The sequence below is a fragment of the Cheilinus undulatus genome, linkage group 20, assembly GCF_018320785.1.
Source record: "Cheilinus undulatus linkage group 20, ASM1832078v1, whole genome shotgun sequence".
Taxonomy (NCBI): Eukaryota; Metazoa; Chordata; class Actinopteri; order Labriformes; family Labridae; genus Cheilinus; species Cheilinus undulatus.
In genome coordinates this window covers 10,331,489-10,358,900 of record NC_054884.1, presented here as the reverse complement: position 1 = coordinate 10,358,900, position 27,412 = coordinate 10,331,489, and the positions used below count along the sequence as shown (strand labels likewise).

The window sequence follows — 27,412 nt, the reverse complement described above, 5'->3', positions numbered from 1 at the left end:
ATTTCACAAAATAGTACAATATTTAAACATATGCACGAAAATAGTGTTTGAAAGCATCTTTCCATTGTCCCAAAGTTAAAGAGTCAGTGCCAGTCAGTGACACCCGCAGCTTAGTGCCACCATGTCGTCATACTGCTTCAAAACCACATTCTCCTCATCATCAAAATACAATAAACTGATGGACTGGAGTTTGTCAGGAACGCAGCACGGTGCTCCTACTTCATCACTAGAAAGCTTGAGCGCGTTCATGATGGAGCGCACCGTGGCGTGGTTGGTTGCTCTGAGGTTTCCCCCCAGTGGAAATGGGCAGGAGCCTTTGCAGTGGTAGGCGTTGTATCCTCTGGGAGAGATGATCCAGCCGGACCAGCCGATCTCCTCAAAGTCAACAAACAGAGGAACCCGCTGGCAGGACTGGGGTCGGCCCTGTGATGAGAGTCCTGGAGATGACCGCCGTCTCCTGCTCGGGTGGCCGGCGTGCTCTGATGCTGCCGCAGGTTGGATTTGCCCTGTGAGAGGAGAAAGATTACACTAGGTTAGAAAAGAATTAAAAGTGCATTATTTCATATTTTGGATATTTTTTACCTCTTATCTTGGCATTTAGAGAAGAGTTTACTCCTATCTGGACTATTTATTCACATCAGATAACCTTTATTTAATTAATTCAGCACATTTTAGCATTTTATAGCTCTAGCTAACAGAGCTAACTGATTGAACTGGCTGTCGTTGCTTTTCAGCTTCCATTCTGCATTTTTGCTTACTTTTGTTACTCAAGTTACAGTGTTCATTTTGACGACTTAAACTGTGACTAAAAATGTTCGTCGACTACCTTTTAACATGAGGAAGATGAGTGTCAGAGTCACTACAGGAAGACATTTTGTGATAAAAACTGACAAAAATAAATTTAGTTTCATCAAGGAGACTAAAACAAGACTAATATGTTAGTGCTGGACTGATTCAAAATACAAAAAGGATTTCTCTAATTTACATATAAGGTATGTTAGTATTTTCTATGATCATTTAAATCAGTTAAAGTATATAATATGATACTTTTTTCTGTTATATTTATTTTATAAATTGGATAATCTAATTAGTTCAAAGAAAATAAATACCTTGACTTACAGTAAAAACTCTGATTTATTGAGGTTTTTATAGACTACAACAGTAAAGAGTAAAATGAACTGAATGTGTCTAAAATAGACAGACATTTTGAAAATTAATACCATTTGCCATTAAGGCTCCAACTCTTGAATCATTTCCAAAAAAATCTTTTCACTATCTTATTTTGAATATGCTTAAAAACATCTTTTTTATTTGCTTTCTCATAACAATTCCTCTGCTTTTTAAACATACTTTTATTTTATTTTACCATTATTTTAGATATTTCAGCTGCTTCACAATGTTTTCAATTCTAGATTGTTTTAAATTTTGTATTTTTAATAACTATTTAATTTTTTTTTTAAATTGATGTCTTGTATAGCACTTTGTTGCTGAAGTTTAGAGCTTTAGAAAGCAAATTATAAAATAACAAGACCAGATTTTGCTAACTCTATCCAGAATTATTCAACAGAAGAGAACATGTCCTGGACGTGTAAATCATGTACATGGATGATAAAAGTTGGCCAAACTTCAAGAAAAAGACGGTTCTTATGGGCACTAAAAGAATTATCGCCACCACTGTTGACATCACTCAGAAGTCCCGGCTTCAAACTTGTGACACATTACTAGGTTTAGAGCAAATGTCAAACTGTATTTATACTTTGACTGATGATACACTGAATCTGATCAACTCAGTAGATATTCATATATTCATCACTATTGTTATGTTTGCTGTTAAAGCTTCCTAACTTTTGTATTTTTCTAAATTGATTTTAATCATAAATGGTTCAGTCCATTAACCCAAAATCAATCACAATTACCCTCTGTCTCTCTGATGAATTTAGTTTAATTGATTCCATCAATAATCTAAGTACAGCTCCGCTGACAGATTTCTTGTACTGCCAGCTTTTTAGAAAGTTTCTTACAAAATTTGCCTTTTGCTGAGGCGCAGAGTTTCACCTCAGTAAGAAATTACTCTGAAGATGCTCAGCTGTTTACCTACACTAGATGTGACTGAATAGTGCTGAGGATGCTCATGGATAGGTAAATAAAATACAAGACCAAATAATTATTTCTGTTAATGTTACTAAGGTTTTTCTATTATTAACAAAACTATTTTTAATTGTTCCAATATCCCATTCTGTGGCTGATTAATTGAAACTGACATACCTATTGACATTTTCATTTTTATCGTCCTCTTTTTCTTCTTTTTTTCAATCAACTAGGGAGGATATGGCCAATTATTTTTGGACCTTCTCCTGTGGGATGTCTTCTTTTCTTATTTTAACTCTGCGCTCATGTTAACGGCCCAAAAGTATGTAAGTTGCAATTAAGTGTAAACCTCTCCTGAGCATAAAAGAAAGGAAAATGAGGCATCAAGGACTTGTTTGGCATCATCGTGGCTGCAGGGAGACACTAAAACAGCTTAATCAGAGTAGCTAAAAGGCCAGATAAAGCTGTATAGTAATTGGAATTTGAAAACTCGTACAGTTTTTGTGGACCTTTATCAGTCGAGGTCAATGCAATTCATCTCCAAAGCCCTAACTATATTACATGCTTCATGGTTTTATATTACCTTTGTCATATGTTCTTTTGTTACTTGTTTTTGCACTGTAATTTTGGAACAATCTGGCTCTAGAATCTCAATCTGGATTCATAAAAGAGTAGCATTTGTTGAGCTAGCGCAATTCAAATTTAAGGAGTAGCTTATGTGACAATCAGAAAGTTAGAAGCCAGTGAAAACACCTCTGTTTTTCACTGTTGTTAAATAAAATGGCCTTTTTAAATTATTACACTGTTTGCTTTCTTATGTTGAGTTTATGAGCGTATGAATTTTGATTATTTTTTGAGAATAGGAACATTTCTGTCTCAACTCCACTCCCCTCAAATAACATTATGCTCACTTTACCTAGATATGACTGGTTGGATGCGCCTGTCCTCCCGTCATCTGAGAATATCACCAGGTAAGCACTCGTATCTTCCAGCTCTCCATGCTGTTTGGAGGACACCACTGACTCCATCCAGTTACCAGAGGGAAGTGTGGTCACCACCAGGATGCCGTTATTCTCTTGGCTGTTGTGGATCCACTTTGACACCTGACAGTTGAAATACAATGGTTCAAATATATCACAATATGCACCTTTCTTATAACAAGACTAATATCTTGTGTTAAGTACAAAAATTCAAGAGAAAGGGAGGGTTTTTACCGTTTGAGTGACATTGAAGACTTCCCACCCTTGGGTGTAGAGAGGCACCAGTCTGGAGGTGATGAGGTTTCCTCTCCATGGCTTCACTCGGCTGTCCAGCACCTCATACAGATCCACCTGGAGAGTCATGTAAAGATGTTAGTTTAATAGTCTGTGTGCACAAAACAGTCTTTTCCTCATCAGTTCCCTTCACCTCAGTCAGAGGATTTATAGTTGATTGTACATTTTGCAGACTCTAAACAGATAACTGCTGTCTTTCATAACTGTTTTAACAACCTACTGCTAATAGTGCATATAAAACAGTCTGGTTTGGGTTGGTGATGTTTGTACTTCTCATAAGATTATTGGCAAGAAGTTTTTTTTACCCACATTACAAAGTATTGTAGAGCATGGTCCAGAGGAGACGTGTTACCTTATAGAAATGAGCCCTGTTTGACTTTCCAAGGTAAAACTTTTGTTTCTTTCTGAACCAACGGAACTCTGCTTTGATCATTCTCTCCTCCCGGCCGAAAGAGGACAAGTTGAAGAAGTGAAACCTCTCTCCAGGGTGACCTGCAGATGGAAAAATACCAGATTATAAACCGTTCGATTATTATGTGATGAAGAAGTGATAACCAAGCCGCGCGTAATTGTTTGCAGCTGTGCGTCATGGAGACAAATTACGCAGTTTTATCCAAACGGTTCGGTGCAACAATGTGGCCAAATGCCAGGTTATTAAAATCAAAGATTCATCGTTTGTCACCTTGAAGAAAAATAACAACAACAAGCGTCATTCGTGCGTAAAAGTTGTTGTGATTCGCAGCTTTACGCACCTTTATCCTCAAAACTCCGCACTATGTTTCCTTCCAGGATATCTTTCTGACTCCTCGGGGTCCCGTCAGTGACAGTCACTGCGTTGAAAAGATCCAACATAAACTGCGGTGCCTTCTTGTGCGGCGCCACCGCTGGACCTCGAGGTAAATCCTTCAGATGGAATAACGAATCCAGCTTCTCGTTCGCAGTCTTCGTATCCAAACTTTCCTGTTGCTCTGCCGTCTCTCCGTCCCGTGGGATGGCAAGGAGGGTGACGCATCTCAGCTGGAGCGCGAGGACGATCCAGAGGTGCAGAGCTCGTGCTGTCATTGTCGTGAGTTGGACTGAGCTCCCCACCTGTGGGACGTGGGGTGATAAGGGCAACCCAGTGCCTTTGATGACAGGCTGTCCCTGTATTCAGCTAAGGCTAGGGGATGATTGGGCCGTGATTGATGATGGTGGAAAGAGACAAAGGAAAGGTGTAAATGACCCGAGAGTCATCTGTAAAGATAATAACACATAAATAACTAATTCCCCTTCATTTGTAAGCTCAGGCTGGTGTCTGTTTGGTTTATAGGACTCATTTCAGAGCAGACTTGATTAGACAGCAGATAATGGAATTCAAATTTAAATGTCAGCAATAATAATAGTAAGATTAGTCTGGATTGAAATGCACTGATTACATGTCTGTAAATAAAAATCACTAGTATGGATAAAAACGTTCTTTGATTGGGCAACTGCTACATTACAAACGTTTTATTATAGGGACCAATTAGCGAGCCAACCAAATAAAGTTGCCTCATTATGATGTTTTGTCGCCGGGGCTCCACATCATGTGTTACTTGTCTGTTATCAGTAGGAGGCCAGTCGTGAAAGAGCAAACGAACAGCAGAGCCGTGACGCAAATGAAGCACGTTTTCAAAAGCTGCTTGTTAATGCGCACATTTCCACAAAACGCAAAAGCGGTCACCGTGTCCCCCCTTGCACCACCCTCCTCCGTCACTGTTTGGAGAGTGACTCACAGAGAACTCAGTATGACATGTTTATTCGTCCGTTAAGATGAATCTGAGATCATCTCTAATCAGTGGGTGAAACAATGGGGATCAAATTTCCAAGATCATCATGCTGATCAATAGCCCGGTTTCTATCCTGGTGTTAATCAAATTCATGGGACGAGGAATGATGATCCCCTCATTTAGGGGCCATTACTCACCTTTAAGACCACCATCATGAATGGGCTTTTTTCTGATCTCTCTTGTATCACTTTAGAGCCACGCTGTCAGATAAGCCACAGGATAGATTATAGCAATAAACAGGGTAAACAACAAGATACCAGAAGATCACGTGATGATTGGATTTTCTTAAACAAAAACCTGTATGCTCATGTGCGTTTCTTTGACAATCCCTGCTCCAAAAAATTGGGCCACTGGGTAAAATGTAAATAAAAACAGAAAGCAATGTTTGGCAAATCTCATAAACCCACATTTTATTCACAATAGAGCAAAAACAACAGACCATTTACCATTTCATGGGAAATAGTAGCTCATTTTGAATTTGATGGCAGCAACACATCTCAAAAAAGTAGGGACGGGGCAACAAAAGCCAGGAAAACAAAGTGAGTCTAATACAGGGGCTCTCAACCTTTTCAGCCTGCGACCCCAAAAATAAAGATGCCAGAGACCGGGGACCCTCAGTCCACCTGAGGGTGGCTGAACACAGCCATGCACCTTCAAGAACAGTCATGAGCAGACAAGGCCGCCCATTAGGGGGGAAAATGGGAGAGCTCTCTGGGGCCCAGCCAAACTGGGGGCTAGCAAAACCATGGTCAATTGTAAAGTTAAGCTGTGGTATTTTATATTTAATCTCAATAACAACCACTCTTATCAAAGAAACAAATTTTAATTCATTTGTGTAGTAAGTAGCCCTCGTATAATGTAAATCCTTTTGTTAAAAACAGAATCAAAATACGTTAAAAATAGCTAAAATGGGTTAATAATGGCAAAAAATGGTGGGAAGGTGGTGAAATTAGATCTTTGAAAAAAAGGCAAAAATGGGTTAAAGTGGCAAAAATGGGTATATTAAGTGGTGAAAGGGGATTCAAAAGTGGCTAAATGACGTTAAAGTGGCAAAAATAGGTTTGAATTTCGTGAAATGGGATGCAAATTGATAAAATTGATGGCAAATTAAGGTTAGCTGAGGCAGAAAGTGGCAAAAAATGGGCTTATCAAACTGTGAAATGTGGCTTAAAAAGTGATAAAAGGGGTTAATAGTGGCAATAATGTGTCAGCAGAGCCAACAATAGGCAGAGAGTGGCAAGATTTGGGTGGCAAAAACAGGCAGAACAAAGTGGTGGAAAGAGTTACAAATTGAAAAAAAAGGGTTTTAAGTTGCAAAAACATGTTAAAATTGATCAAACTGGTGGGGATAAGTGATAAAAACGGGTTTCAATCTGGCAAAATTGGTGTAAAGTGGCAACAGTGTAATTTAAAAAAATGTTCTTTTTTTAAGGCATCTGGAGACCCCTTATCAGTGTGGGGTCCCGACCCCAAGGTTGAGAACCCCGGGTCTAATAAACAGCTGTAGGAGCAATTTGCAACCACTTTGGGTAACTGGTAATGGGTCAGTCACATGACTGGATACAAAAGGAGCATTTTAGAGAGGCAGAGTCTCTCAGAAGTAAAGATGGGCAGAGGTTATTATATTGTTATATATTGTTACATTGTTATGTTGTAATATGGTGGTGCCCCAACTTTTTTGCAGTTGGGGTTATACATTCTTTAGAATCCAAGTGGTAAAGGGTAGTACTATTTTAATATATTACACACTCTGCCCTGCAATAAAGACTCTCTGTAGTTTTAAGGTCATTTACTTCCAGGGAAAACTGCTGGGGTTGCAGTTAAGATCACCATCACTAAGGGCTGAAGCTCAAGCCTTTATCTTAGTTATTTTTCATGATTTTGTTTTACATGTTTGTGTGTTTCTGTGTGAAATCAGACATGTGAACATATATGAGAGAGCCGGTGTGTGTGGGATGTCCTAAAATGTTTACACTGACCATGTGGTGAGCACAGATAGACTTAAAGGGAAGCCCTCTGACGTAGATCTGTACAAAGCTGAACCTATGAGCTAAGGACAAGCAACTGTGCATGGGAGCATTTCATATTCAACTGCTAAAGACTTTGATCAGTAGGTCAATGTTATTGCCAAGACTTTTGTAGTGAAAGATATCCTGTAAATGTTAAGTTTTATAAAATATGTTGATGAACATGCTTGAAACGTTGCTTAGAATCGAGACTGCTTTTCATAGTTATCAGTGAAACATGAAGCTATACTTGGAGTTAGAATACACTGCAAGCCAAGAGTTTTCCCAGAATGCCTTTGGCCATTAGATACTTTTGCACCATGATTGAAGTTACTGACTAAGTTAGAGAAATCCCACATATAAACATACTTACACATAGGCAGACTTTGTGTGTTACTTAATGAAACGTGTCTTCTAGTTTTACTGTGAATCAAATTTGCACATACTGGACCTAGTGGGCCATCCAGACAAGACATGCAACAATCAAGAGATCCCGTTAAATGAGTAAAATATGGTCCTGTGAATCTGTAAAAGTTACAGTGACTAAAAACATATTCACCTCTTAGATGTTTTAACCATCATTGTTAAACCGTCACTTCTACAAAGCAATGTCAAAGTACAAAGTACATTAAATAGTTTTTTGTAATTTATTTTGTCTGAATGCAGGTGCTAATGCCCAAAAATATCCTGTTTGTATCATGTTTCATCGTCCATTTAGTCAGCACCCAAGCTACTTGAAATTGTCCTGTGTGCTCTGAATACCCAAAATGAGTCCCCTGCAGCCCACAGCCTTGTTCACTCAAAGCCTTGAAAGTAAGCCAGGACACTTTAGTGTCAAAATGAAGATTACTGAATTAAGTTTGTTTTTATTTAACAGGGATAATGCAGTTTAACATGGTTTCAGCACAGAGCATGAAGCTGATGTGCAAGCAGAGAGTTTATAGCTGTTGCTAATTTTCATCTCTTGTCACATCTCTTTGTGTAAATACAATGAATAAATTGTACAACATTCAGCAGCATGAAATAGCAGGGGAACGAGCTCAAAGCAGCTGGATGGCAATCTGGCATTACTTACACTTCCACATGTTTTTTTAGTAATGGTTGAATTCTGAATATGCTATGTGGAAAAGTCTTCATCCATTCTGTCTTCAGCACTGATCACAACCTTCTGGTAGCTTTACTCTAAGAATGCCTAAACACTTTAACACTATCTGCATGTTTTCGGCCTGTCCTGTGTGTCTTATTAGCTACACTGACTGTTTCCAGTTGATTCTGTATGAGTGCAGTATTGTCAAAGGGCAGAAGATGGAGCTGTTGACCAAGAAATTAACGGCGAACAAAACAGTGGATCCCCAAACCTGATAAATGCATTCTATTTTGTTAATTTCTTTCATTTGGATTGCAGAATTTAATTAGACAATGAGGATTATACTACTACTACTACTACTACTACTACTACTACTACTACTAATAATAATAATAATAAAGAACTATATTTTTTTTCTATTTTTTTTCTCTTTCTCATGTTCAGCCCAAATATAATTGATTGATTTATAATCCCTGTGCAATATTTCATAACTATTTTTAACCCTTAAATTTGGTGCACAGCTTGTACATAAGGAATCCTTCATATATCATCCTTTAACACAGAAAAAGGTGCGAGGCGTAAGTGTGCCGTTGTCTACTCTTCCACCCAGTCCCTCTTGGCTCCACTTCTGACATTGTGTCCATGTGTTAATGACTTCACCTCATGTTAAATACCTCTACTGAGGCAATTAGACACACATGGAAGGCATTTGCTACAAGTGCTGGCCACTGCTGCAGCTCTGTTTGAATGAATAATGAAGAGGAATACAATCACAGCAAAAGTGGAAACATATGACAGGGGTGTCCGAGTCAGCCACAACGTAATGTGGTTTTAAAAATGCATCTCTGTTGACTCTGACCACAAACAAACAGGCTGAGCTGTCCTTTCCAGTGTTTGAAATGTCAGTTTTAGTCTATGTCATCTCTAAATGCTGTAGCTGAGGTTAGCTTCAACACTGCTGGTGATCATGAAGAATTGCATCAACATCTGGAGTTGACCATTATCATTAGCTCTTCATAGTCTTAGTTTGGCATAGTCAAAGTATGAAGACCTCTTGTCATCCTCTGTTGTCATCATGTGCATCATCAAGACTCTTTGATGATGGCTTTTTATAGCCATAGTGCACACGCTAAACTACAAGTGAATCTACTCAGGGTAGACTGAACTAACTCACATCAGCTATTTTGGAGTCAGAAACTCAGAATTCTCATCTCACGGTGGATCAACTCAGAGTTTGGGGTTAGACTCAGAGTTAGTCGAGCTATTTTCTAAAAGGGGCCTTAGATTAAGATGCTAATCCTTGTTCTTTTAACTTAAACCCAACGTTAATGCACCATGAGCACTTGGGAAAGATGGCAAAGAAAATCTTTCTCCCCAACAGGCAGAAAATTGAGCAGAGTCATGCTGGACAGCTATCTACCACAACAGGCTGAAGTAACCACAGAGTGGCTAAGAAAGGCAAAAAGCAGTTAAAAAGTGGCAACAATTGGCTACTGAGGCAAAAATATGCAAGAGTTGGCAAAAAGGTTAAATTTAGTAATATTGGTAAAAGTGGGCTGCATGGCGGAGCAGGGGTTAGCTCTGTTACCTCACAACAAGAAGGTCCCTGGTTTGCATCCCGATCAGGGCCTTTCTGTGTGGAGTGTGCATGTTCTCCCGTGCATACGTGGGTTCTCTCCTCCTCTCCTCCCACCACCAAAAACATGCTCATTAGGTTAACCGGTGAATTTAAATTGGTCGTAGGTGTGATTGTGCTTGGTTGTCTGTCTATTTGACAGCCCTGTGATTGACTGGAGACCAGTCCAGGTGTACCCCGCCTCTAGCCCAATGACAGCTGGGATAGGCTCCAGCCCCCGCGACCCCCAGCAGGATAAGTGGTATAAAAAATGAATGGATGGAATATTGGTAAAAGTGGTGAACTACAGAGTGGCTCTAAAAAGGCAAAACAAAAAAAAAAACAAAACAAAACGGGGAAAAGCAGTTAAAAAGTAGAAACAATGGGCCACAGAGGAAAAAATATCCTAAAGCTGGCAAAAATTGGTTAAAATGGGCAATATTGGTAAAAGTAGTGAAAAGTAACTACAGAGTGGCTAGGAAAGGCAAAAATGGCTGAAAAATGGTGAAAAGAGGCTAAAAGTGGCAACAATATGCTATAGAGGCAAAAAATATGCAAAAGTTGGCAAAAATGGGTTAAAAGCGGCTTAAAAAGTTGTAAAAAAATGCTTATGGTTAGTGCAAAAGGGATTAAAAGGTAGCAAAAATAAGTTAAAAGGGGAAAAAAATAGTTAACCAATGCCAAAATGCGTAAAAAGTTTGTCAAAAATGTTGTAAAATGATTGGAAACCATGTTAAAAAGGGGTCTAAAAGTGGCACAAATAAATGATTTGAACACCAGAACTCAAAAATAGTTTGATCTACTTTTCAGCTAAAAAATGAGGTAACTGTTAGCCAGGACTCTAGCACCAGTGCTACTTCTCCAACTCACATGCATCAATAAATCAAAACTGGGGAGGACCCATTCCCTTTTTTTTTTTAAGGGGCCCAGCCTGTTCTGTGGGCAGGCCTGGGTCTATTTAAGCTGCAAGATTTCAGGTCTCTTCCTCTGCTCTGCAATTGCCTGCTCTGCCCTGGATCAGCACTGCGTTCTCGCTTCAACCCACCTTCACCCCAGCATCCACCTTTTGGCTCCAACTGGGGATTTAAGCTGTTATCTTATCACTCCTCATATTCTGGATGTAAAATTTGTGAGGAGTGATTGAGTTGGAGCCTGACACCAAACATATTATGTTGCATTGTAAATGCTTAAACAAACTACAATGTGACACAATTGGATGGAATTATGTTAAATTTTGACCTGCTGTGAGGGGCCAATCCGAGCTGAAAATACTTAGGATGTTGGTGGGGCAGGGGCAAAAGTAATAAACGGGCATGCAGCGGGGTACTAGCATGCAAAAGGTGTTATTCATTTATGGTGAAATAGTTAGAAACCCTGATTAAATTTAAACTTTTTTTTACATAATTATACATGCCGCATTTTAATAACATAAAAAAGCTGGGGAATAATGAACTATTTTGCCAGTTATTTCTCAAAAATACACAAGAAAAGATGTCAGTGAAAATGAAGTCTGTACCGATGGTGCTTAGCCAGGGTAGGGGTGGACAGGGGGCTGCAACTGAAGCAGAGCTAATACTGAGTGCATAAATGTTTGCTCACAAGTATGCTTTAGAACAAGTCATTTTATGTCTGCCCTTCCTTCTTACTCATTTTCATCCCCCCTTTCCCTGTTCTACCTCCTTTTTAATCTGAGCAAAATACCTCCTCCTAAAGCACAGCTTCATAAAAATGTCTGAACACACTTTATGCATATTTTTTGGTAAGGTGAGCTGATAATGAGAGTGCTCGAAGAAAGATTTACTATAAAAATGGCTATTGAGAGACATGACAGATATCAGTAGGGAGTGGCAGAAAAGACAGAGAGGAAAGACAGCGTAAGACCCAGAAAAGTGAAGATACAGATGAAATCTGTCAGCTTGTAAGGCTCCATCACCATATTTGAGACAGAAGTATTAGTTTAATACTCACTGGAGCCATTAGGATGACTAGAGGATATCCTCCTCGGCTCCAACAGAGCTGATGAGAGCGAGAGTGTGCATGTTGGACAGGTAGAGGCTTAGGGACTTCCTGTTTCATCTTTGTATGGATGAGGAATTGGCTCACCTTTAAATATACCATTTTCATCTTGGAAGAATGCCCAGAAGTTATCACTGTGTGTACAAATGCAATGGCTATTTGCAGTTAGTGCTGGAGGGTGTGTGTGAATGACTAGACTACAGTATGACTGGGTAGAGAGACTACAACGTCTGTGAACAATATAAAGACACCAAACTAAGTAATCAGAAACATAGGCAAATAAAGACAAGACTATGGTTTGGTTTAATTGATGCTTTTAAGGTGATTTTGGAAAACATTCTCCACTTTCACACCAATAAGAAGTCAGATATTAAGCCTTAAAAGAACAGTACATTAAACTGCACATTATCCAGGCCGTCCAGATTGGTTGTCAAAGTCTTTGTTGGAAAACCACAATCCCTTGTGAGCAGAGTAAAATCATAAACCACATCCTTCTAAGAAAGCTGTCATAGGCTGTTTGGTTGTAATGTACCCAATTTTAAGACAATACACTCTTAACTGAGTGGCACATCCAGGAATCCCAGTTGGTTTAACTGGGCTCTGGTATTGTAATAAAAGCCCTTAAGTCAGTAATAAGGCTTGAGATTTGATTCATTTACGTCCCAGTTATTCAGAGCCTGTGCCAGTTTCTAAGCCGCTTTCTCTGCAGAGTGGTTCTCTTGGATGGATTTCATTTAGGAATCTTCTCTCTCTAGTTTTCAGTCCTTAGATGTATAATAGACTGTCTCATACATGTAGCATACATGTATGAATAACATTAGATAATACTGGTGCACACTTAATATTGCATCCTCTGCCATAAGTGTGTGAATATGGTGTTAATGGATAAATGAATCTAAAAAGCACTAAACATGCTATGCATCCATATGTGATTTGCAGAAGCTGAAATGGATTGAAGGTAATCGTGGCTTGGTAGGCAGAGTTCGTTGTCATTCAACCAAAATGTCATGGATTTGATCCCCAGCTCCTGCAGTCACATGTCTGGCTCTGGCCTCCTGCTCTCTTCAGGTCCTGGTTACCCAGTATGCAGTGGGCTGGAACAGGAAGCGCACCAGGTTCCTGTAAAAGCGCAGCTGCTGTTCTTGAATCAGGCATATGACTTCTTCTTGCATGATACAAGTTTAAGCTGCATTTGTGTATGGCAACTATGTTGACAGACAATTATTTCTGGAAGTGTTCCTGAGCCCATACAGTGATTTCCAGTACATAATCATGCCTGCTTTTTAAGACCCTGTAAAGTGAAATCCTAAATTTTTTTCTTAACACACTAGATATGTTGGAATATGGTTGCTGTAAACTTGTGAAAACACTGAGATCTACATGTGACTGAAATTTGGATTGAGACCATTTGAAAGTTTTTCATCTCTTTCCTGGCAATTAACAAAAAGGGCCTTCATAGGGAGGAGGCAGTAGTTTCTCACATGGACCTCACTGTGTGCTCTCTTAACAGTGGCCAGGGGTGGACTGGTGAGCTGGAAGAAAAACTATGTGGGAAAATTAAGTTCATAATCGCACAAAGAGGCAAAAATGACTGACATTGGCAAAAAAGTCTCAAGAAATGGGGAAAAGCAGTTAAAATGTGTCAACAATGGGCTACAGAGGCAAAAATATGCACAAGGTTTCAATTGGCAATATTGGTAAAAGTGAAGAAAAGTAACTACAGAGTGGCTATAAAAGGCAATAAATGGCTGAAAACTGGTGAAAATCGGTTAAAAAGTGGCAAAAAATGGGCTACAGAAGCCAACTATATGCAAAAGTTGGCATAAAGTTTGCCTAAAAATAGGCAAAATTGTGAAAAGTGGTGAGAAGTAACTAAAGAGCGGCTAAGAAAAGCAAAGAATGGCTGAAAATGGTGAAAAGCGGTTCAAAAGTGGCAAACGTTAAAAAGTTTTTCACCTCTTTCCTGGCTGGGCTTAATTTGGGCAGGGCAAATATGTGGACTTCTGATGTCACAGCCCACAGTGGGGAATGAACCCGCCCTCTAACACTACAATCTAAAAGCACAGAGCAGTTCATCTCAGTACAGTCTGTTCTTAGCGGATGTCACTGCCTTTATCAAAAGTTAACAGTAAGTTAAATGCTGTTTTTTTTTTGTTCATTGTGAAGTAAATTTGCAAAATCTAACAGCCACAGTGGACTATGGCTCATTTAAAGCATCACAACAGAGAATGAACCAGAAAATGGACTCTGTCTCTTCTTCTAAGGTCTTCTAAGGAGTGCTTTCCTCATGAGTGGGCGTGGCTTCAGGTCACGCCCACACCATCCCAGATTTTGCTGTCTCATTTTTCATGATTTTAAAGCTTAATTTGATAAACTCAGAGATGTTTTATCTGACTGAAATTTGACCTAGTAGTTCATAACACAGTGGCCTGTCATGCAATAGACCTAAATACAGATTTATTTTTACTTTATAGTGTCTTTAAGTGTTGCTTCAGGGCCCCAATCAGGATTTCTCCAGATTCTCTGAATCTTTTGACAATATTATGTACTGTTGATGGCTTGATCTTTAAAAACTTTTACAAACATTTTTCTGACATTGGCTCAAAAATCTTATTACATGTATTTTTTTTTTTGCAGTTTGAACCTCTTCCTATCTGTACTTGTGAGAGAATCAGCCTCTCTTAAATGCCTCTATTATACCAAGCCATGTGACTCAACTGTTGCCAGTTAACTTAATTAGTTGCAAAATGCTTCTCCTGCTTTCTTCCACTTATTTTACCAGGCTTTTGTTGCCCAATCCCTACAATTTTGAGATGTTTTGCTGCTGTCAAATTCACAATGAGCTTATGTTTTCCATGCAATGGTAAAATGTCTCAATTGAACATGTGATTTGTTGTTTTTGTTGGACTGTGAACAAAGATTTATTCTGTTATTATTTACATTTTAGACAACACCCCAACTTTTTTTGGAATAGGGGTTGTAATTTTTATATCCTGAGGGGACAGTGTTAACCACTCAGCCTCCTTCCATCTCCATATAACCACAAAACCTTGGACATTTGAAGTTGGCTCTACAGTGATCCCTTATTGAATTACTTCACTGCACACATGTATGTTTCCAAGACTAATTTCCTCCAGTATAATGTAATATTTCTCATCAATGTTTCCCTTAATTCCATACTCCAGAATGTGTTGACAACAGGTAAAACATAACAGTGAATAACATCTCTGTTTTTAAGCCTTTTGTTCTCAAGTCTTGTGCTGTTTAGTTTGTTTGTACGGTCTCTGAATTCAATCTTTCATCTCATTCAATTGGCAGCTTTAATTTGGAGAAACAGAAAGAACATTTGGTCTTGGCTCCAGCTCCAGAGGTGGTGGTATTATATGTGGCTCTATACCAATTTTTTTTCCTCCTAGATCCCATTTCCTCTGTGTTCGGTACGGCGACCTCACCTTTCTGTCATTAAGCGAGCCAGACGCTACTTCATCTGGCAAATTGTTTTGGTTTAGATGATATTACTGATCACTGAAACACACTTGTGTTCTGCATTGCTCTGTTTTCATTTGTGTAATATTTATCAGGAGAAAAAATATTCACCTGTTCATAATTAGGCTGCTTGTTATCATGCTCAGCCACCTGCATGGTCTGAGAGTTTTCTTGTATTTTTCTGTATTACTCTGGGGGTTCTCTATGTTTTATATCAAGTCTTCATGTTGTAGAAAACTCAGGTCATGTTTTTTTGACTTTCTGAGTTTCAGAAGACAGTACATACTGTTTGTGAGAGAGTTTTTTCCCCCAAAACAACAGTGTTCATGACAACAAATAATCCAATGCCGATGGGTTCAGCCAGTCTGGTGCCAGCGATGGAGCAATACCAGCCAGAAATGTGTGAATCAGTGGCAGCAGGGTGAGAGAAGGCAGTGATTGGAGAAACTAAAGCCTGATGTTTCCAAACATCAGGAGTCTGCAGGTTTTCTTTCAACCATCACAACAGCAGCTGGTTAAATGCATGGAGCCAAAGGGGGATAACTTGACATAAGCATCCTTTATTCCTTTATTGAGGAAAATAACAACAAAAAAGGAATATAACTGTAAATTGAACAAATACGCTATATTGCCAAAAGTATTCACTCACCCATCCAAATCATTGAAATTAGGTGTTCCAGTCACTTCCATGGTTATATGTGTATAAAATCAAGCACCTAGGCATGCAGACTGTTTCTATAAACATTTGTGAAAGAATGGGTCGCTCTCAGGAGCTCAGAGAATTCCAGTGTGGTACTGTGACAGGATGCCACCCGTGCAACAAGTCCGGTCGTGAAATTTCCTCGCTCCTAAATGTTCCACAGTCAATTGTCAGTGGTATTATAACAGAGTGGAAGTGATTGGGAACGACAGCAACTCAGCCACAAAGTGGTAGGCCACGTAAAATGACAGAGCGGGGTCAGTGGATGCTGAGGCACATAGTGCACAGAGGTCGCCGACTTTCTACAGAATCAATCACTACAGACCTCCATGAGGCCTTCAGATTAGCTCAAGAACAGTGCATAGAGATTCATGGAATGGGTTTCCATGGCTGAGCAGCTGCATCCAAGCCATACATCACCAAGTGCAATGCAAAGTGTCGGATGCAGTAGTGTAAAGCACGCCACCACTGGCCTCTAGAGCTGTGGAGATGCATTCTCTAGAGTGACAAATCGCGCTTCTCCATCTGGCAATCTGATGGACGAGTCTGGGTTTGGCGGTTGCCAGGAGAACATTACTTGTCTGACTGCATTGTGATGAGTATAAAGTCTGGTGGAGGGGGGATTATGGTGTGGGGTTGTTTTTCAGGAGCTGGGCTTGGCCCCGTAGTTCCAGTGAAAGGAACTCTGAATGCTTCAGCATACCAAGAGATTTTGGACAATATCATGCTCACAACTTTGTGGGAACAGTTTGGAGATGGTCCCTTCCTGTTCCAACATGACTGTGCACCAGTGCACAAAGCAAGGTCCATAAAGACATGGATGAGAGTTTGGTGTGAATGAACTTGACTGGCCTGCACAGAGACCTGACCTCAACCTGACAGAACACCTTTGGGATGAATTAGAGTGGACACTGAGAGCCAGGCCTTCTCGTCCAACATCACTGTGTGACCTCACAAATGCGCTTCTGAAAGATTGGTAAAAAATTCCCATACACACACTCCTAAACCTTGTGGAAAGCCTTCCCAGAAGAGTTGAAACTGTTAAAGCTGCAAAGGGTGGACCCACGTTGTAATAAAGCCTATGGATTAAGAATGGAATGTCACTTAAGTTCATATGCGATTCAAGACAGGTGAGCGAATACTTTTGGTAAGTTAGTGTATTTGACTGTTCAGATTTAAATGACTGATGCTTCCCAAACTAGTCAAATTTATGTTTGCAAAATAGTAATTCAACTGACAACCCTGTATCACAGCATAGCCAGGGAGAGGAGTTAGTAAGAGGTCTTCTACTCTCCAGAAAATCCATATGATTACAAATAATTAACAGTGTGACTATGCCTAGCATGCAAGAGGCCATAATAGCTCATTATGTTATCTACATTAACTGAAAGAAAGACTGAAAGATTACTGTATAACAGGCAGCACATATAAAACACATACGAACACTCTGCCCAAGGGCGTGATTGGAAACTCTCCCTGCACATCCCCCTGAATTTGACATTGCATAGGCGGAGCTTAGATCACTTGACTCCAAAGAGTTGAGCTACGTTGGTTACACTTTTAGGGTTAGAGTCAACTCTGAAATGTTTAAACCTGAGATACCAACACTGCAGGTTTTTGTTGTGTACAACAGCTGTTCTGGGATGTGATGTAGAACCATTTTCTTGCTATGTGCTACTGTGTAGTCAACAGAGGTGGAAAAAGTGCAAGAGGATTGAACTCAAGAAAAAGCACAATTTAACCTTGCAAAGCAGATGAATACGCCCGTTTCCTTGTTTTTCACTGGCGAATCCATCTTGCAAAACTCCAATCTGGACCGTTTGGGCCCAGTTAGAAAGTGAAAGGACCAATCAGTGACGAGGGGCGGTACTCTCAGGCACAGCAGAGCAGTGACATAAACAAGCAACAGCAAGAGCTGGTGCAGTTATGGAGGAGGAGTTTAGAGTGGATGCTGCCAAAGTGCCAGTTTTATCAGAACTTGACGACATTTCTTTGTTAAAAGAAGAAAAGAACAGCAGTGAATTGTTTTCTTTTCAAAAACGACAAAAGTCAAGTACTTACATGTCTGTAGTCGCCATGTTTTGCGCTATTCCTCAGTAGCTGCGCATGCACAGCTTAACAGCGGCTATGTTTCATGTTTTGTTGCTCCGATTAGCCCGTAGAGATGTCACAGACAGAACGTTCACCCAATCATACTCCAAGGTTTTTTCAAATCCTCTGCCTTTTCTCAAACATTTCCTATTGAAGCTTTCCCAGATGGATGTGTGATGAATAAGATAGAAAGGAGCCGCAGGTAGAACTTAAACACAGGCCACCCACTTGGAGGGCTATATCCTCCGTACATGAGGAGCAACCACTTCATGCCCCAAACTCTATTTCTCATGCACGATGGTCTAAACATACAACTCTGATAAACCACAGTTTATGACTTGCCAATCATACAACAGCAGACATGGATAGTATATTTAGCCTGCTGCAGAGGCAGAAGAATTTTTGCAATAATGTATTTGAACTTACATTTGTAAGGTGGCCAGAAACTTGACTCTACATCAATGCTAGCATTGCTCAATGTCTGCTGAATCTGAACGAGTAACAGCGAGCACTGGCCAAAACATGACAGGTAAAACACAAAATCCCAACATGTATAAATACAAATTCATGCAGCTCTATATGTGACTAGATTCTTTTTTCACAGAGAAACAGATGGAGGCATGTTAAACAGAACAGGAGAAATGGGGTGTTGAAAGGGCGGTTAGAAGGAGGGAAATTTCTGCACTTCTCTCTTTGTCTATTTCATTGTGTGCCAACACCCCTTTGGCTCCTGCAGCTCGACTGATGCAGATTAGGCTGGACTGGCCAAATAGTCTGAAGTAGCCAAGTTGTTGTAGCAATGGCTCCAGTGGCTCCAGGGAAAATGGCACGTGGAGTGCAGATGTGCTGTAGGACTTTCTGCAGATACGTGATTATTATGTGTATGCATGTGTGCATATGCATGTCAAGTTTCCAGATGAAGTGGGAGTTTATGTTATTTAAATTGGCTCATACATCATGCTACCAGCCCATTTGTACCGAGCTATCTGAACCACACATCTCCTGCTCCTTTTCTCTACTCTTTATTTGCATAAACTGGTCACTGGTTTGAAAAATAGTGAGAACAAATGGTGCGAAGAAAAGCTGGAGCTTTGCCTATCTGCTCTAATTTCCATTTTCTTTACCTCGATAGAGCAGTATCTGAGACCTCAGTCAGAAGAAAAACACGGGGGGAAAATGACTCAACTTCTGTCTTTCAGCAGTCTGATTGCTGCAGGCCCAAAAGCTGACCAAATCCACACTGGACCAAACCTTCAGACATGGAAATTCTAGATCATATGAGCTATAGGAGGGTGTAGACAAAGTAAGAAGACAATCAGTTCATGATGAGAGTTGTGTCTCTTTTTAGAGATATTGATCATTCCGCTCAGCTCAGTAATAGGAAAACTTTTTATTCTTCTTTTGGTACCATATTGGCTTCATCAAATCTGAAATGTACATTTTTTGATTTACGATTGATAGCTGTGTATTTTATTTCTAGAAAAACACTAAAAAATGTGATGTTTGGTAAACAACTGTGGCACAACAGTGAAGAGGAAAGATCATCTCTTGATTGTGTGTTGACCCATTTGGAGTGGTTGGTGCTATCATGTCACAGAAACTGCCTGCTAAAGTGAGTGAAGAAAAACAGGGAAAAAACGTATAAGAGAAAAACAAACATACTTTGCTGAAGGTTAACTTGTTTCTTTAAGGCATCCAGATAATCCAAGACTCTATAAATTCAACTGACCACAATCTGCCACAATGCAAGTAAGGTACTGTCTGGTTGGGAAGACGTTTAACTCCAAATAGCTCCCACTGCTCCGTCAATGGTGTGTGGAAGTGCAAGACCGCCCATAAGGGGGGATAAATGGGGGAGCTTTCTGGGGCCCTGTTGAATGGGGGGCCCTGGAGGTCAGCAAACTCATATTCCACTGTAAAGTCAAGCTGCCATAGCCATACTTCATTTTTAACCTGAATAATAACCACTGATAAACAAGCAACAAAAAATATTATATCTATTTATGCAGTAGTGAAATACAGCCTTTCGTAAAACTTTTTTTTTTTCTTTTTTGATGTGCTCACAATGTGGACGGGCAAATTGAACTAAACCATTAAGAAAGTAATGTAAACCATGAAATGGGTTAAAAATGGAAAAAGTAGCAAAAAAGGGCAAAAAAGTGCAGAAACGAGTTAAAGTGGCAAAAATGTGGAGACAATGCAAAAATTGGGTTAGAAAAAAAGCAAAAATGGGCATAAGTGGCACACATGGTTGAAAGGGGCATAATAAGTAGTTACATTTGTGAAAAGTTACAAAGATTGGTTAAAAATGACAAGAGGCAGAAATAAGAAAAGAGCTGCAAAAATATGTAGAAAGTGTTAAAAAAAAAAGGAAAAATACAGAAAAAGTGGGCAGAAGCAGCACAAATGGGTTAAAGGGGCATAATAAAGAGCCATATTTGTGAAAAAATGTCAAAAAATTGATTAATAATGACAGAAAGAGGTTAGAGAAAAAAAGCAGAGAGTTGCAAAAATACATAGAGTTTCAAAAAAGGCAAAAATGCACAAAAATAAGCAAAAGGCAGCAAAAATGGGACAAAAGCGTCAGAGAGGGGAGCCATAAATGGGCAAAAATGGCCAAATAGCTGCAAAATTGATTTATAGGTTGCAAAAAGGGCAAAATTGGTTAAAAAATAGCAAAAATTTGCAAAAGGGTCAAGAAAAAAGTAGCAGAGAGGGGTGAATAGTGGCTAAAACAGGTTAAAAGCTGCAAAAAGTAGACACATAAATGGGCAAAAAGAGTAAAAAAGGGCAAAAAGCTGCATAAGTGGGTTAAAATGGGTTAAAAATAACAAAAATGGGCAAAAGGGACATGCATGGGTTAACGGGGCAAATAAGTAGCAAAGAGGGGGAAAAGCCACACAAACGGGTGGAATAACGGGTGTGAACGTGTGACCAGCTAGGAGAATTCAAGGCATTTAAAAGTGCTATACAATCTTAAATTCACTCACCAATTCCAAACATGATCGTTCTCAAAGATTGGCAGATTCTGTTTTTCTTAGCTAGATAACAGAAATTTGATCTATGTATGCTTCCTTTTCTTGATGTATTTTACTGTTTCATTAGTATTTAAGTGCTTTATTTACATAGAAAGGATGAGGTACCATTATTATCACCATTATTATTTAAAAAATCAAAAGAAAAGAAAAAGCTGGCCATTTGATCTCCCAGCCTTGAGCTGACTGTGTCCAAATGTTGTTAACAAAAATCTAGGTGCACCAAGACTCATCATTTTGGATAAAAGTAAAAGCCAATACATAAAAGTTTGATGGTACTGTAAAAAGGCTGCAGATTTGAGGTCTCTTTTCATGCCCCGTGATGGTCTAGGACTGAGATTTGGGATTTAGGAGGGGGAACCTGATCCAGGCTTGTTGCTCCTGTCTGAGAGGAGAGCAGCATATGGAATGCATCCACCACATACAACCATTTTTCATCATCTCCATCCTTTCCTTTCCACATTGTTATGCTGAGTTCCTAATGGGACTCTTTCATTTCTTTCTCCCCTTTCATACACCAAATGTTCTGCAGTGTGTCAGCCTCACTGCTAGAGCACTGGTGGTTTTCTGTTTTAGTGTCTAGAAATGTCTCCACAAGTACAAAGCTGTAAATGGCAACTTGTTGCAAAAGGCAGACTTTAGAAATATTTAGTTTTCTGTCATTTTCTGAATTAGACAAGGAATAATACTTTCAGTAAACTTTGTAACCTATGATACAGTGCTGTTAAAAAAAGCATTATTGTTTATTTTATATATTTATTTTTGTCTGTCACACTAAAATGTTTCAGATCATCAAACAAATGTTAATATTAGACAAAGATAACCCAAGAAAATATAAAATGCAGTCTGAAAAGGCTTACAGCACCATTTCTAAGGCTTTGGGACTCCAGGAACCACAGTGAGAACCATTATCCACAAATGGAGAAAACTTGGAACAATGGTGAACCTTTCCAGGAGTGGCCAGCCTATTTAGATTACTCTATGAGTGCATGGAGGACTCATCTAAGAAGTCATAAAAGAACCCAGAACAAGATCTAAAGACCAGCAGGCCTCACCTGACTCAGTTAAGATCAGTGTTCATGATTCAACAATCAGAAAGAGACTGGGCAAAAAAGGCATCCATAGGAGAGTTCCAAGACCAAAACCACCGCTGACCAAAAAGATCACAAAAGGCTTGGCTCACATTTGCCCAAAAAATCTGATGGAGATGCTGGAAAACCCTCCAGTGTGACTGAATTGAAACAATTCTGCAAAGAAGAGTGGGCCAAAATTTCTCCACCATGATTTGAAAGACTCATTGCCAGTTGTCACAAGTTTGCTTGCAGTTGTTGGCGCCAAGGGTGGCACAACCAGTCTTTACATTTAAGGGGCAGTTACCTTTTCACATAGGACCAGGTAGGTTTGGATGGCTTTATCACCTTAATGACTGAAATCATCATTTAAAAAAACTGCTTACTCAGGTTATTTTCGTTGTATACTAAAATTTGCTTGATTATCTGAAACATTTAAATGTGGCAAATAAGCAATACCTATAGTGAACTGGTTTGACAGAGGGCTTTAGTTTAATAACATTAAGCTAAGCAAGAGCTTTAACATCAAATTTATGCAGATAACGTCTAACCACAGTGTTTCCCATGGATTGTTTTTATTGGCAAAGCTTCATGTATTAAAGGATTTCTTTTTCAGACAGAAGAGGTTTGGAATCATGAGGCTTGGGTTGCCTGATCACACTAGAAGGTAGAGAATGAAAATGATCTGATGAACTGGGAATAAAAAACTTCTTATTCAGCCCTCTGCTCCGCTGGGGAAAGCCAGCATTAGTTCTTACCTCCAGGCGGAGGCTGCCTCAGATAATCAATAAGAAGCAAAGAACAAGAGAAAGTTCAGAACACTGCTGGTAGAGCTAGAGGTGGAACACAGACTTCTTGGACGGTCCAGTGGAACAACTTGCACAGCTAACTCTCAGTGTTTGCTACACTAAATTAACATTATTCATCTTATGATGTTATTCTTATGTATATTAAATGTAAGAGAACTGCAGAAATGTAAATTTGCCAAGAAAGTTTGATTTGTTAATGAAATAAAGTGATTATGTTTTTTTTTTATTTGCTGTATACTTAATCTTTTAGAGCAGTGATACTCAAGGCATGGCTCTTTAGCCACATGTGGCTCTTTTGTGATGATTTGTGGCTCTTTTGTGTCTTAATTTGAAATATCATTCCCTTGGAAAACCTTTAAAAAGGGAAACTTTGACCTCAGAACTTATCCATTGCAAGTCACAAGTCAGTTTGTTTCCCAGGCGTATACAGTAGGCTTTAACTGTCAAACTTTATCTTCTGTCTGTATATTTCCATTGCCCTTACTATTGTTTTTTTGCCCCTTTTATCCATTTTTTTTGGCCACCTTTAAACAATTTCGGCTGCTTTTTGCCCATTTTCTGCAACTTTTATCCTGTTTTTACTGCTTTTTGCCCTTTTTGCTATATGCAATTTTTCCCTTTTTGCCATTTTTTTTTGCAACTTTTCAGTCTTTTGCCAATAAATGACACTTTTTGCTGACTTTTCCCACCTTTTTGATGCTTCTTGCCCATTTAAGTCACTTTTCACAAATGTTTTGCTACGTTTTGCTGCTTTTTGACAATTTTTGCCACCTCTAACCCCCATTTTTGGACATTCCTCACCCATTTTTACCCCTTTTTCTTCCCAATGCTGCTGCTTTTCACCAAATTTTTGACATTTATACCCATTTGCCCCTTTTCACCCATTTTTGTCACTTTTTGGCATCTTTGCCTCCTTTTTACTTTTTTTTTATTGTCACCTTAACTCTTTTTGCCACTTTTCACCACTTAAATTGTGGCTCTTGCAAAGGTATTTTCCAACAATTTGGCTTTTGGTTGAGCAGGGTTGAGTAACACTGTTTTAGAGCATTTACCTGTATAGAGATGCTCATAAACTGGTGGCACAGGGGCAACATCAGGCCCCCCACATTTTCCCATCTGGACCCCAGAACATTATCAAATTCAGAACGTGTGCAGAGGACAAAACATTGAGGTATTTCAGGAATCCTTTTTACTTCTTCTTCTATGAATAAAGTCCCAACAGCCATTGAAATGGCTCCAATAAACAGTTGCGATTAAAACGGTTTAATCAGGAAAGACTTTATGTTTCATCCATGTGTCAGAAATCCACCTGTCAGCCAGTGTTAGCAAATATGATGCATGGGTTTATCACATGTCACTTCACGGCATATTAATGTCAAACCCAGAGATGGACGACATGACAGCAACAGAAATATTCAGCTAAAAATGAGTGCTTTTAATTGATTAAAAAATTAATCAAACTAATCACATCACAATGCTGATTCTTTAGTTTTAGTGATTTTTTTTAGATTTTTCAACATTCTTATTATCAAGTGTTTATTTTCATTATTTTAACTTTATTTACAGCAGTAAACGCTTTTTACTAAAAAAAAGTATTGTTATTATTATTATTATCATAATTATTATGAATAAATTACCATTCAACATACTAATACTTAATTGCATTTTTGTTTGAAATAAATTAGTACAAGTATGGTGTTTAAATGAAGAAATTTTAAATAAATTAGAGTTTTTAAACTTATTTGTGGTTTGTAAATCAGTGTCTTAATTCACTGAGCAAATGAATGATCAGGTGTGCTGTTACCCCGAGGTAGCTGAAGTTGCTGACTGATGGCCAGTGGTCTCTCGTCAGAGTAATAAATGTAGCTCGGGCCAGCTGCTCCACTTTAGTCGCCTTTTTAGCTGTCATACAGTTCACGGATTCTTGTGACAGTAGTTCTCGTAGGTGTTCTGTGGTACTGGTCATTCGAGGCGGTCCGGATGATGTCTTGAAGCCCCTTGTTTTCAACGATGTCGATGGTCTGCAGTCTTTGGTGACCCATTAGCGATTGTATTGATCAGCTTAGATGTTGTCGTTTTGGGGACAAATCCAGGTCTGCTGAACTGCACCGGTGTAGCTTGGCGTTATGGCTTGGTCCCGTGTTGTTGTCAGCATCTTTGCTAACATTAGCAGCATTAGCTATCATGGCTTGATCCTGTGTTGTTGTCAGCGTCTTTGCTAATATTAGCAGCATTACTCCCAATTTCCATATACAGCGTGCGCGCCGCAGAACGCCGGCGAATCGTACTGCAGAGCACTTCGCTCCCTCTCTAGTCCATCAGAGCATTTCCATAGCCTGCGCTCCAGACCAGCAGCGGTGCGTGCCTGGAGCGCCACTCCACTTCAAAATACAACACAATGCATGGACTCCCCATCATAAATCATCACTCTTTTAACGTTACGGCTTATCCTGCAGCAAGAGCAAAGGGTCACTGAGAGGTCAATGGGTCACAGAGCTACAACGCGATTGATGGGAAAAGTTGACTTTTGGGGATAATTAGCCAAAGAATTTTGCATAAAACAACAGATCCTTTAAGCAATCATTAACCTCTTAACTTCCTAATGTACTCACTCAATGGTGGAAGCAATAATATCATGGGCTTACTTATACTGGAAAGGATGATAAATTGGGCGGTGCTGGGCTCTAGACTTGCTTCCAGTGGGCGAGGTCGCTCTCCTTTGGTCGAAGCACTTCGGTGCGCATGCAGTCTATGGAAATCGGAGGTTAGCTATCATGGCTTGATCCCTTGTTGTTGTTGCTAGCGTCTTTGCTAACATTAGCAAAGATGCGTTTTGCCCAGAGGTGGTACTTCAGACCTGTTGTGCTTCAGTGTAAAGACAGTTTATCGCTGCAGTACGTACACAAAACTTCGGTTTCATCCAGACATTAGGCAGCTTTTTAAATCAAAATTTGCCGTGAAGCAGACCTGGGTCTGTCACCTCACTCATTACTGCTGGCTATGTCTGACCCGCCTTTAACCTTTTCACCCCAGGGACATAAACATCCACACAGGAGGACTACGGGAGGAAGTTGTAGTCAAACTTAGTCATGTGATTAAATTGCGTTATTTTTCTTTTAATGTGGTAAGCTTTCCAGATTAATCTCGAGCGTTGACGTATTTATATTAACAGACCTACTAAAAATATTTTAATCGCCCCTTTTGGCTGGCTGTGATGAAGGGACTGATCTCAGTGCTTGAGTCTAAAAAATACATAAATTCAAAAGAAAATAAAAATATTTAAACAAAATGTGTTAGTTGCATTAATTTAAACATTTATTTAGATTTTCTGGAAGTTCAGCCACCAAGGAGCCTGTATAGGAAAAAGCTTGCCCTTGCAAAAAGGTAGTTGATGACCCCTGCTACAAAAGGATATGTTTTTTAAACTGTTGAATTTTGTTGCACATATATCCAATGTGAAATTCAATGTGAGCCCAACAAGTTAAGGTTGTTGAGAAACCCTCTTTGATAAAGGCAAAAATGCCTGAGGCTCTTAGAATTTTAACACTGGCTTTTATGCTTTGGGTAGATTTTCCTTCTTTTTGCAATCCCTCAAAAAACAATCAGAGACAGGCCTCATTTATAAATATGTGCCTCAATTACTCGGAACTAAAAAATGGTGTGTGTTGGTCTGTTTTTAAATCTCTTGCTTAACAGGATTTATAAAGTGTTTATGTAAAGTGTAAGCAGAATAATTGACATCAAATGCAGCCAAGGATCTTGAATTTCAACCAAAATGAATGTTTGAGGAGGAGCTGATAACAGTTCGGCTTGACTGCAATTACATTTAATTAATGACCAAATGGTCCTCTGCCACTGCCAACCTCATGTTTTATAGGAATGCACATGTATAGACATACATGAGTCCAGATGAGGTGTGAGGCATGGCAGCGACTGCCGTTTGACTTCATTAATGCATAATTGCAATGTAGGAATGTTGATTAACACTCACATTACTGCACAGAGTACATCACATTCCCCCTCTGCTGACAGAGTAATGATCCTTTCTGCTTATTTAAACAGAAGAAAATGTGTTCAAACACTAACCATGGTCTTCATGATGGTTTAATCTCAACAGTTTCTTTACCCACAAGCAATGGCTAAAATAATTAACCTTGGGGTTTGGATTGATGGTTGAAAAATTCCAAACCTCAAGTAATCCTCCTCTGAAACAGTCAACTGTCAAAACTTTATCAATATTTTTGGCACTGGCCTGTCTGCCATGCTTCAAGCAAGTCGTCCACCATTAGAGATGATCTTAGTTTCATAACAGAGATGGACACCAGAC

The 27,412-nt window shown here is 39.3% G+C and overlaps 1 protein-coding gene across 1 annotated transcript; it reads right to left on the bottom strand.

The window, feature by feature from the left end:
* Positions 1-26: 26 nt before the first annotated feature.
* Positions 27-4,445, bottom strand: LOC121528676 (bone morphogenetic protein 2-like). The gene is made up of 5 exons (XM_041816219.1): positions 4,115-4,445; positions 3,715-3,854; positions 3,303-3,419; positions 3,005-3,191; positions 27-506 (listed from the first exon to the last, which is right to left on the bottom strand). The coding sequence occupies exons 1-5, from the start codon at positions 4,422-4,424 to the stop codon at positions 94-96; spliced, it is 1,167 nt and encodes a 388-aa protein (XP_041672153.1). The 5' UTR covers positions 4,425-4,445; the 3' UTR covers positions 27-93.
* Between the last annotated feature and the right edge of the window lie 22,967 nt (positions 4,446-27,412).